The sequence below is a fragment of the Manis pentadactyla genome, chromosome 4, assembly GCF_030020395.1.
Source record: "Manis pentadactyla isolate mManPen7 chromosome 4, mManPen7.hap1, whole genome shotgun sequence".
NCBI lineage: Eukaryota > Metazoa > Chordata > Mammalia > Pholidota > Manidae > Manis > Manis pentadactyla.
In genome coordinates, this window is record NC_080022.1 from 58962555 (window position 1) to 58975972 (window position 13418).

The 13418-nt window shown below is 36.8% G+C and overlaps 1 protein-coding gene across 3 annotated transcripts in view; it reads right to left on the bottom strand.

The window, feature by feature from the left end:
- Positions 1-475: 475 nt before the first annotated feature.
- Positions 476-13418, bottom strand: part of PTGER3 (prostaglandin E receptor 3) — a 169673-nt gene continuing 156730 nt past the window's right edge. For all 3 annotated transcript variants that reach the window (XM_036890141.2, XM_036890138.2, XM_036890137.2), the window contains one exon: positions 476-725. In XM_036890141.2, coding sequence (XP_036746036.2) covers positions 705-725 — 21 coding nt within the window. In that variant the 3' untranslated portion in view covers positions 476-704. The remainder of the gene's footprint in view (positions 726-13418) is intronic.

The following is a 13418-nucleotide window of genomic DNA, read 5'->3' on the forward strand; positions in this document are numbered from 1 at the left end:
CTCAACCTCACATTTCAAACAGGAAAATTTAAAATAAATTAACAATGAGATACCATTTCATACCTTCAGGGATGTCAAAAACTAAAACATCACAAATGTTGGTGTAGATACACATGGGGGAGATGCTCAAATGTGAAGCATCAGAAGATACATGTCCTTTTGACCCAGCACTTCCACTCCTAGGCTTAGAGAAACTCATGCAGATGTGCACAAGCAAACACGTACACAGATGATTTTCTTTCTTTCTTTTTGTACTGCTTATCATGGTAAAATGAAATAATTTTCCCTCAGCAAGGAACTGACAAATTTTGCTTTCTCCAAACTATGGAATACTCTATAACGGTTAAAATTAATGACTTAGGACTTCATGTTTTAATATGGATGAATCTGAAGAAATATAATTTTGAGTGAAGAAAACCAAGTAGCAAATCAATAATATGCAAACATATATGTAAATATTCTAAACTCACAAAACAATAGGATACAAATTTAATAGGTGCATATACATATCATAAAAGTACACAAACATGCATGGAAACAGGATACACCAACTTCTGGATAGGGGTTATCTTTGCGGTGGGCATAGAGGAGAAAGTGAAAAGGAATGGGTTGGGAGTTGGGGTGTTTCTGTGGTAGTTTCTTTCTTTAACAAAAAGAAAGTTGAAGAACTTCCAGTGATGTGATCTTGGCAGCAAGATAGGTTTTTAATCTCCCAAAAATTCCTCCTAAAAAACAAACAAACCAATTAGGACAGCAAATGAGAAACCTGTTGACAACATATAAATAAAACCAGATGGCAAGACATTCCCATAAACTTCAGATTCTGAACACCAGTGATAAATGACCTACAGCAGTAGAACAAGAACACAATCAAAGTTGGGAGGCAGGGATGGTGAGAAATGAATGGGACAATCTACATACCCCACAAACCCAGGGCTCAGGATATTTGGCAACAAATATCTACTTATAAGGAAAGAGCCTACATACTCTACAAACATGGAAAGGCATTTCTGAGGATGACCAGTAAAACTGGGAAAAGTCCCAGAGTCTATAATCTGCAAATTAATTTTAAAAAGTAGCTTGCAGGCATCAAAAATCAAAGTTTCATACAATTAAGTCACAGGTTAACTTTCATTTACAAGTTAAATGACAGAACAGGAACTAAACAGAGAAATCCAGAATGTGAATCACACTATACGACAACAAATCCAAATTCTACAGGTGAATATTTTGGGGCAAAGGGGGTGGGGAGGGATTTCACTGAATCAAAAGGGATTTAAGAGACATAATCACATTAACATACAATTTTTGACACAGTTCATATATTTGATTTTAGACTAAGTATGAGATGATACCAAAGAAATTTTGCCAATTTTATTATGAGTGATAATGATGTTAAATGGTTTTTTAAGAAAATGTTCATAACTTTTAAAGAGCCATACTGAATTATGTAGGAGCAAAATTATGCCATCTGATATTTGTGGTGAAATCATTTATTATCTTCAGCTATCAGGGCATAGCAGCAGATATCTTAGAAGTCTGTAAGCTTTTTTTTGTCTCTTTCAGGAAAGTGAAACAGAGCTAGCATAGGAGTCTCAGGAACTAGTAGTAGCACAACTAATGGTATTAAATTGTGCTAGTCAAATACATCTAGGTGTTACTACACATCTGTGTCTGATTTCCTTATCTACAGTGAAAATCCTTCCTGCTTTCCTCATCTATAGTGAATATTTTCAGAGTTTCTACAAAGCCCAACTCACCTCTCTGGGAACTGACCCCACCTTCCCCAAGCAGCCCTTTTTGAACTATGTGATTTTCACTGGTCACAATCGACTGGACTCATGTACGATTCCTTCTCTCTATGAGTTTGGAATTGGGATGCATAGACTCAAACTGAATAAACTTTGGTCAGTGTTGCCAGTTTTTTATAGCCATTACTTTTTCTCAATTAGGAAATATTCCAAACATACAAAAGCACCCAATTCTCTCAATCCGAAGTGAACAGACATTAATACTCCGCTTTTATTCATAACTAAATTTATTAATTTTATATTAGTAAGTTAATATTTATTTCAAATTTTTCTTAAAAAAATACTAAATTGTTGGTATAGACAGAAAATTAAAAATATTAGTACAAGATCACCAAGATAAAAATAATTACCAAAATTTTGTCACATTTGCATAACCTGTTTTTATTTATTTTCAAATTGTGGTAAAACCATATAATGTAAAATGTGCCATCTTAGCCATTTAAGTGAACAATTCAGTAGTGTTAACTATATTCATATTGTTATGCAACAGAACTCTAGAAATTTTTCATCTTGCAAAACCTTATGCCCTTTGAACAACTTCTCAACTTCTCATTTCCCTCTTCTCCTAGCTCCTGGCAACCACAAGTCAACTTTCTGTTTCTATGAATATTACTACTATAGATCCCTCATATCAGTGGAACCATAAATTATTTGACTTTTTATGACTGGCTTATTTCATTTAGCATAATATCCTCAAGGTTTATCCATATTGTAGCATGTGACAGGATCTCCTTCTTTTTAAAACACTGAATAGTAGTCCAGAGTGTATGCATTTACCACATTTTCTTTATATATTCATTGGTTGATGGACATTTGGGTTACTTTCACTTCTTGGCTATTGTGAATACTGCTTCAACAAACATGGAGGTGCAAAAATCTCTTTGAGATGCTGCTTTCAATTCTTTTGGATATTGACACAGAAGTGGAATTGCAGGATTATTGGTAATTGTATTTTTAACTTCTTGAGGAACCTCTACTGTTTTCCATAGTTGCTGCACCATTTTATGTTCCCAGCAATAGTGTATTAGATTTCCAGTATTTCCACATTCTCATCAACACTTGTTGTCTTCCACTTCTGTGACAGTGGCCTTCTTAATGGGAGTGAGATGACATTTCACTGTACTTTTGATTTTCATGGTTTTAAGGATTAGTGATGTTGAGCATTTTTTAAATATGCTTTTTTGGCCGTTTATATATTATTATTGGAGAAATGTCTATTCAAGTCTTTTGTCCACCTTTTAATTGGGTTGATTTTTCGTTGTCATTGAGTTGTAGCCATCCTCATGTATTCCGGATAGAACCCCTCTGATACAGCCCTGGAATCCTTTTTCCTTTTAAAGTCTTTACATTTCCCTATATGGCCCCTGAAGACGGCTGGTTAGCCAGAGACGGGTAAGATTCCTCAAGGGAGGAACAACCTAAGACAGGCACAGTCGCAGGGGGGCCATCAGGTGAGAAATTGGGGATAAACAGAGGTGAGGCTTAGAACCTCACCCCCCCGTTCTGAGAGAAATCTGCATCTGTGGATGTTTTTTTGCCTTTTCTAGCTTGGATTAATACTTAGTCTATAGGCACAGACCTGTTCCTATAGACTACATTTGCCCTCTTACAGCACTAAATTCCATTTTCTACCTTTATCTTGCATCTACCTACCACTTCAGCATTTTATAAAAAAAAAAAATAAGGGAGAAATGTGGGATTCACATATAAATCAAGTATAAAAATCAAACGAATAATTATTTTTAAAAAGTCTAGGTTCCATTTAGTGCAAAATATAAAAAGAATCAAGATCTAGGCATTAGGTGTGCTCATAGCTAATGTGTTACAACTTTTAGACAATCTTAGTGAATAGATGTAGTATATGTACATGCATTTTACACACATATGCATATACACCTACATCTATAATCACTTCTGTATGTATCTAGCAATAAAGGTAGATATTAAAACTTATGAGTTTGTATTGATACTTTCCATTTCAATCCAATACCAGTGTTCCTTCTTTCCATATTTCCCCTTAAAATACTATCCCCATTACCTTCAGTATATTTACTCATTTGTTTAAACAAGTTTTAAAATTGCTAACTCATATCATTGTAAAAAAGCAAATCTATTAACTAAAGTTCAATATTTGTTTAACATTTGTTAATGGTAAAATTATGTGCAATGAATTACATAACTCTTAAGTGTACCATCTGATGTTTTTGACAAATGCGTACACCTGTGTAATCTGTAACCCCTCTAGTTCTGCCAAACATGAAACAAAACTAGGCAAAGAAAAGAAGTTAAGGGTATATACAAGGAGGTGATTGTAATGATTAACCATGGAATCGTAGTGAGGCAAGGAGAGAAGTAAAGACGTCAGTAGGAGGGATACTGAAAAGGAGAGAGACTCAGTGGATTTGAGATTCATGTGGTGTTGAAGGACAATATGGGCCTTTTTTAATGCACTGTCCTCTCTGTAATAGCGCAGTGAATGACTCAGTAGATGCCTATTGTCAAAATATGAAAATATATTGAGAATTCATAGCTCGTAATGTTTCTTTTTCCTGGTAATTCTCTGGGAATAGCTTTCTTTCAAGAGGCCATTTAGGTGTATGGACTTTAAAATTGCTTCTTACATCAGCTAACCCTAATATGAATGTGTAAAATAAAAAAAGAACACAAAATTTGTTTTATTGCTGTTATTATGTAGCTTAGATAGGCATTAGGCAACTCTCCTAGAAAGATCCCTTCCAGCTTTACAATTTTAATGAACAAATGCATCACCTTCTAAAGGGAGACTTTTGGTTCTGAAATCCAGCTGAAACATTAAAGAGTCCTTTTTTAACTCTGTATTCTGAAACAACTTTAGTAAATTATAAAAAATCCTTTCAAGAATGGGTGTGAAATATTGCTTTTCCTGCTGCCTTGCTTGAAAGTTGACAGTGTTAGTTCTTCTAATTCAAAAAGAAAGAAAAGAGATAAGTCAAAATCTCTTTATGAAGCCAACAGTTTCAATTCTAAAATTTCTGTGTAGGTTATTTATTTTCAGACTTCTGCTAATAGAAAATATTTGTTCTAAGGCAACTTTATATAACCTAAAATATGTACATATTCTATAGTCTTCGTTTCATTTTGTAATTTATATTACCCAAATGAAAAACTTTTCACAAATAATCCATGCCTAGAGCTGTTGTAAGTAGAAGCAAATGGTCACTTACAACACATAAATTCAATCCAGTTTATTGGTGATGATTTCAGTTGATGTATTCTCCTTATTGCTCTATTAAATAAAATTTTATATTTTTACTAAGATATGCATAGATTAAAGGAAGTCATCAAAAAACAATTAATGATGCGAGAACAGTTGTGTTTTCTCAGTAGACTTTGAACTCTGTGACCTTGGAAAGTTCACTGAATCTCTTTATAACTAACAGCTCAATTGACAAATAGGGTGACAGAAGCAATGGCCTACTGAGTTTAGGCTTTTGTACAAATTATACGTTCTTCTTTTTTTGGGGTATGGCATGGTTTTTACTCATTTCATTGTTCTTTGGCATTATTTCCAGAAACTATATAGAAAAAGGGAACAAAGGTGAAATAAATGCATCACTCTTAAACTTTATTTCTTTAACATGCCAGCAATTATAATTGAGATGTAAACTGAAAAGCCTTAAAATAATCACTTTTTCCAAGACAGATTTTCTAAAATTGTATTATACTCAAAAGCCTGTTCTCTGTAGTAGTAGTTTTGAAATTACTGGCTTGTTTTTCAAATTTGAATAGAGTTGCTTAAGTTGAAACTTTAATAAATTGCTAGATGTCAAGCATATATAGTCAGATGATCCGTCTGTGTTTTTTTCCACTGCTTTGTCACACTGCCAGTAAGGACACCCACCAGACTTGGCCTGAGGCAAAACCGAAACCAAAGCAAAGGCTGTCTGCAGCCTCTCACTGTCCCTGGCCTGCCCCACCATGCCCACTGGGTTAGATGCTCCTATTCTCTTGCTGAATTTCATCCTCTTGCTCATTGCTCCCATCAATTACTTCTTAAAAAAGGCAAAGAAGAAATTAATTTTGAGCATTTTTTTTTAAGAAATGCATCACAATACAAAATAACCTTCTTTTAAAATTTCTTGCAGCATGATCATGCATATGGTCCCTTTTGGTGATAAATACTAGAGGGATTAATCTATTTATTCCCATATTCAATTCAGTATATTTAAGATGTCTAGTCTGCTATATTTTTGTTACTTTTTTTTTCTTCAATTTATTTGTCAGTGTCTTTACCTGTGTGTTTAAAAATTGGCTTTAATTAATTTCATGAAGCTTTGCATTTGTTGCAAGATTTGCAGTGTTCTTGGCACTGTACCTGCAATGTAGTTTGGCATTGTATTTGCATTCTATTACCAGATATTTATAATATTTGGCAGTTGGCAAGAAACAGATAAAAATTTTTCCTTAATGGGGGAATATAGAGGCTAGTGATTAATTCATCAGTTAACATGTATGTGTTTCCTATATAGCCTGCAACTGCAGTCATAAGAAATACAGCAGATTACCTATAACTCTATGAAACAATGAAATGAAAGCAGTATTATTGTTGTAATTCTAATTTCACACATGAAGAACCTGCGACTTAGGCATGTCAATGTTGCCAGGATTATAAAGCTAGCTTTGTAAGTGGCAGAGTCAAGGACTGAAACTATATCTGTGACTTTCAGAACTCTAAAGACATCATAGTAAGCCATCAAGAACTTTTGATTATGTGTTTTTAAGGGAAAGAAAAGCAAAGTAACAGTAAACAAGATCAATAAAAACTGTTAATGAAAAACACAACTGTGTGATCCAGAACATTAATTCTGTGTGGAGGCAGGAAAGGATATTGGTTGATAGAGAGAAAATGGGGAATATAGGGCTCATTTAGTAACGTCCTCATTTTCTGGATGAGAAAACTAAAGCCTAGGCAGGTAAACGGATCACCCCAAATCACATAATCTCTTAGTAACAGATATGTGCCATAAAACTACAACCCCTTGTTTTTTTCCAAGTTAATTTTGTGACTAACTAAAAATGATTTTTATTTTAATTATTATCAGAACCTCTTAATAATGAACATCACAAAGTTAGCCAAAACTTGAGATCATTAAGTTGGTACTACACAGAAGAAGTGGAGGAAAAAATGGAATTATTCAACCATTAAACCTATTTATATGGAAGTTTTAGTGTGTACCAGACACTGTTGGGCCCCTGTGAATGCAGAATTAATGAGTAGCTGCAGTCTGTAAGGGAACAGACATACATCCACCAGTAAGGATAATAAAACATAGAAAGTACAATTGAAAGGCAAATTACAAAATACTGTGGGCATTTAGAGTGGGGAGGGATTAATTCAGCCTGAGAGATATCCATTGATCCTATTGTGCTTCACAGAAGAGCTGATACTTGTGTTTAACAGGCACCTGGGAGGCTGGAGGTAACCGCAATCAGAAAAAACAGCAAAGGTTTAAGGTAGTAAGGGAATAGGTACAAAGGGAATAGTAAAAAATTCAGCAAAGCTCTGCATCTTTCTGCAAGAGCCTCAGAGATGTATTTTTAAAAGTTCTTGCTTTGTGAAAATTGCAGAATCATTCTAGTCAGATAAGTCTGTCTTGCTCATTTCAAATTTTACTGAAGTTAAAATCTTTTAGATTCTCGTTTTCTCCTTTAGCATTAGCAGCCTGACAACTTTAATAATTGTGACAAACTCTAAGTGTTGACCACCTGTGACTAACCACAAACTCTCATCACTTTGGCTATATTTGCCTTTGCAGAACTGTCTAGACTTTGCCAGACTATTTGCTTTTCAGTCATGAATAGAATTCAGTAAAAGGGTAACTAACCCAAATAGCAGCACTGACTAAATGTGAACTAGTGCAATGAAAATTTTCCAGTGCCAGAAGCAAAATCTTCCCTTCTGTGGTCTCTGCTGTTTGCTGTATGTTCTTCCCACAGAATATTTATCACTCATAAAGCTTATTTGGTTTGTACTCACAAGTAAAGAAAAAGTTTTCTCATGTCTTAATATTTTTTATGCCCCTTTGTAATTCTTTGGCTAAGTTCAAGTTTGCATGAGCTTGGAGGTCATCTATATCATAACAGCTCACATGCCTGTGTCATTCCTTCCTCCCAGCCCTGAATAGATGGGGTCTGGAAGGTAGGGATGACATTGTACCCATCTCTAGTATTTCCAGCATCTGGTACTTAGTTGGTGTTTACTAAATGAGAAATAGAGGAATGAGAATAACGGTGAAACTGGTGAAAGCCCCCTGCTCTGAGGATCTAAATACTGGTTGGGGTGAATCTGGCAAGAAGTAAAATTTAGCTGTCTAAGAGATTACCTGAAATATTGGGATTTTAAGGAGCCAAAAATAACTCCTTTTTACTCCTTCTTGAGTTTGTGAAGTAAGACACATAAAATAGATGAAGATTTTCTTGAAGTAAATCATTAGCATAGCTTGACATGGTAGGGCCCTCCCATAGGGGAAGTCCCCTTACCACTTGCCAGAGAGCAAATCAGATAATGTTGCTCATTCTAGAAATATTAATCATATACCTCTTACGTGCTAGGCAATAGAGATATGATGTTGAATAATTCCTGTACTCACATTTTTTGGCTGAAGTGAAAAGGTGATTTAAAAATAGCATAATGGTGAGCTACACTAAGGGAGGGCAGGGGAGGATCCCAAAGCCTGGCCTTAGAAGCCTCCAGAGATATCTAAAATGTGGCTTGAGGCAAGAGTAAGAGCTAATCAGTAAAAAGGACAGTGATCCAGACAAAAAAAAAAAAAAAAAAAATGGAGTGTTTGAGGCATAAAGAACATTTTAAAAATTATTTATTTAAATTAATTTCTTTCAATTAATTATTTATAATTGGAGAGTAGAACATGAATGAACAGATAAATAGAAGGAAGGAAGAAAGAAGGAAAAGAGAATGAAAATGAGATGGGTAAGGTTAGCAAAGGATAGATCAGGATGGGCTTTGCAAACAATTTTAGATACTTTCTATTGGACTCTTTCCTAAATGGAATCAGTAACTTACTGAATGATTCCAGCTGGAGAATGACATGCTAGATTGGCCACTTTGTTAAATGGGCTAATAGAGATGGCAGAAGGACCATTTGGGAGGCTTGACCATCGGTAGAGGCAGGGAGGTTGGAGAGAAGTAGACAGATGTGAGAGGCATAAAGGATTTACAATCAAGAGGAATTCGTGGCAGGCTAGCTGAAGAGGAAAACCTGACTGCTGGTGTTTTCTGGCGTAAGTGGAGAAATAGTGTGCCATTCTCTAATCAAAGTAAGATGGGGGTGTGGGACAGAGGGAGGTGATTTAGGGTTGATGAGTTTGGGGAGGTCTGGGTGGGTCACTGTTCTAGCCACATCCAGTTGGTAGTAGGAGATACAGAAGAATGAAACACAGGAATGTAATTTGGACTGGATATAAAGATTTGAAGAGCATTAACAAGATGACAAGTTGATCCAGGTGTTGACATTGCAAAACTGAGAATGGAAGAAATACTGAAAAACTGAGATGTTCCTGTCTTGCCAATGGGTTTCAGTCCCAGACTAGTTCACTCTGGATTCAATGGGACCAAAGAAATTGACAGCAAAACGTTCTTGGGGTGAAAGGGTCATACCCAACTTTATTTCCAGATGGCAGGTCCATCACTAGAATCCCATTCACTCAGAGTGAGTCTGCATGCAGCAAGCTGGTCTCTCCCCTTGCCTTTGGGTGCCTCTGTGTGCACAGCCATCCTCTGGGCCCCTCTGTCCACACAGCCGTCCTCTGGGACCCTCTGTCTGCACAGCCATCCTCTGGGACTCTCTGCACAGTCGTCCCACACAGCTGTCTCCGGGCCTGTCCTCGCCCCTGCCACCACTCCAGCCTCTGCTCTGCTCTCCTGCAGCCTTGCAGCCTTGCCACCATGTCATGCCCAGAGCACTGGGCAGAGCTCTTTATATAGAGTCAACAGCCATGTATTGCCCACAGGTGTGCAGTGAGCTAGTCAACCAGGGCCAGGTGAGAATCCTGGCCACAGGAACTCTCATTTTATCCACAGTTCCACTGAACATTAAGCCAAAATATAAAAATGATTCTGAAAAACATATCCTTTGGGGACTGGTTATTACAAAAGATTCAAGTATCTGCCTTCCCCTTTATAAATCAAATCTATCTGTTAAGGTGCACTTATTATACAATATGAGATACAGTTGAATCTGATCACCATAGATTTATTCGCTAATGGAGGTTTTGGTTTCTTTTCTTTTGTCCTTCAGTTACAGCTGGAACAAATACTCCCCCATGTTCATCTTTGCCCGATATGTGATCTGGAACAGCTCAATACAAATTGGCAACTTCAGTGCAGTACTTTGCCAGGATGGAAACAGCAGAGTGTGATATCTACAGATTAAAATGCATTGCCATGTCTTTGTGTAACCGAGTTAGAAGATCCTACTGCTGTGAGAAAACTTAGAATCTACCAAAACCAACCTTGTTCAAGAATCACATATCTTAGAAAAATCCTTAAGGCTATTTGGGGCAATGTTTACAAATGTGGATCAAGATCCATTAGTGGGTTGTGAAACCACTTTGGTGGTTTACAACTTGCTTGTTTAAAACTGAAAATAAATAAAATAGAATAGACTTGGATAGAAAATATCACAGCACACCACACATAGAACAAGTAAATATTGTCTTATGGAACAAGCATGGATGGGAGCAGAAAAGTTTCTATTTTGGTGATAACCACCTAACTAAATGTAGGAAAGAGAAAATAAGGAACATGTGGAGAATATCCAGTAGTTCTTGATGATTTTTGTTGAGTAGAGGTGCAGATGATTTATGGGAGATAAAACTGGACTATTACTGGAATCTATATTGCATTGGGTCATGAAAAATAAGGAATTAGTATGTCATTCAGTAGGCAATAGAGAATCATGGAAGTTTTCTGAGCGGGGAATCAACATGATAGAAAATTTAATACTAGAGCTGTGTGGAGGGTCATCCTGTACAGAAATCAGGTAGCATTTGTAGCTATGACCCAGACACAAGGAACCCAAAGTACACGTGTGTTAAATTTCTTACTGACTTGGTTTTGCACATGGTGTTCCTTCTGCCTGGATGCACTCCACCATTGCTTTTACCACTTTATGAAGTTATTTCTACTCTTTCATATATCGGTGAACTTACTCTCTAAGGGAAACTTCCTGACCTTCAAGACTAAATCAAATTCCTTCTATTATATATATGTATTTGTGTATATATATATATATATTATATATATATATATATATAATATATATATATATATATATATAATATATAAGTGATACATATATCACTTACAATCAAATAATTAATGTGCTATTATTTAGTGTCTGTGTCATCTGCTAGAAAGTAAGGTCCATAGCAGAGGGAATTTGTCTTGTTCAAAGCAGTATTTTCAGCAACTAGAGTTGTTGCTATTGATTATTAATAACTTTTTGTTGAGTTAATGAAGGAGTGGTAACAATCACTACATAAATAAAACCAAATGCAGGGAACATTAGAAAGGAAAACCAGTGGGACTCAGGAATTTATTAGATATTGGAGCAAGGAAAAGGGATTCAGTCATTCCTCTTTTCAGCAAACATTTGTTCCACATACTCTGTGTCACACACTGTGCTCGATTCTGGGGAAATGGAGGTGAATAAGACATAATTTATTAACATCAAGATGCTCATAGTTGAAAATCAGAACAAATTCTTATATAACCCTTTCTATATGTCAGGTACTGCTCAAAGCACTGTATGTACATTAACCTGACAAATTCATGAAGCAGGTACTATTTCCATCACTATTTTATAGATGAGGAAGTTAGTTAAGACAAAGAGAAAAATAACTTGTCCCAGTTCACGGTGATAAGCTCATTGGGATTTGGTTCTGTTTTCTTAATTACTCTGTTATACTGCTACTCCAGTCTGGAACACAGACACAGACAAGTAAGCCGATCATCACAAAATGACTTAATAATACATACACATACATGGTCCAGAAGTAGTCCAGAGAAGTGGTTATCCATCAGAAAGGGAGGGTCAAGGAAGGCTTACTGAAGGGAAGTGACATGGGACTGAGTTTTGAGGGAGAAATTGAATTTTGCCACGTAGGAAGAGTGATGGGGTGAGCATTCCATGTGTCAGCACTTCAAGGCAGGAAAGCATGAAACAGAAAGGTATTTAGAGGAATCTACAATCATTTGGAAATTCTGAAGACTTCCTAAAAGCAGAGGATAACAAATAAGGCTAGAGAGGTTAGCAAAAGAGATTTGTCCACACCCTAGGTGTTATAGTAAGCAGATAGACATGAACACGGAAGGGGAGGGTGACTTCACCCCTTCACCCAGTGTTTACATTTGGCTGGATGCTTGCTTACATTCTACACTTTCTGTGTAAGCTGTTCTCGTAGGATGAGGGGAGTGGTACAGACAACAGATGGGCCAAAACTGGCTGGATCCAGCAAGGAGGAGAAGTTGACCAAACTTCACCCCAAAATACATGATACACTCATTATCATAGTAAAAATCATGCCTCCCTGCACCATGACAGCTCCTAGGAAATCAAATACACTAAAAAATCCCTCTGCCTGATGTGAGGGTGGAGCAAAACCAAACTCCAAAATACTCCACCTGTTCCCTTTGAAACCTAACCCCACTTAGTGGATATTCATCTCCCTTTATATAAAAAAGGCTTCCTATTGTTTTCTCAGTGCAACTCCCTCTAGATCTGCCCATTCCCCAGCTCTCTGATGTGTACTCTTGTCTTTCTCTGAACTTGTACTCCAAGTAAACTTTTTATGCTCAACCACTCTTTGTGTCCATTCTTGAATTCTTTCTTGCAATGAGACCAAGGAACCATCTCTGATAACATAAGGAGCTGAGACCTAATTCTGAAGGTGGTAACAAACATGGACGCATGATAAGTAAAGAGGTGGGGTGGCACACAATACAAGATCAGGCTTGCTTGTTATAAATACCACCTTAGCAATCATGAAGCAGGATGGACTGAGAGGGTGAGCTAGAAGTAGAAAGAGACAAATTAGGAGGCCACTGCCATCAGCCATGCAAAAGATTCTGAGGGACCAATTTAAGGCAGTAATAGTGGGCACAGAAAGAAAAGGATTTATGAATGCTGCAGGACTTGGAGAGACACTGCATATTAGGGAAAGAAAGGGAATAAGCAAGTTTCTTTTCAAGGTTCTTGATTTATAAATTTAGGCCATTAAGGGGTGGGTGGGACAACCAAGCAAGGGTGAGGAGAATTTCAGAGATTTAAGATGGTGCGTTCAGTTCAGAGCACATTTCATTAGAAATAGGCTGACTTCTGGCTAAAAAGTGATTGCACTCAGTGACATATGGTCTCCACTAAGTAAGGTTGAAGCTCCCAAGTGGAAGCCATGGGTGTGAATGAAGTCACTTGAGGGGAACAAAGCAAAGATCTGAGGGCTGAGCACAGAACCTTGGGGGACTGATTACAGGAGGGGCAGGAAGAAAAAGGGGGCCAGGAGGAAAGTAAAAGGTAACCAGAGGGTCAGGAAGACATTCAGCCAGTG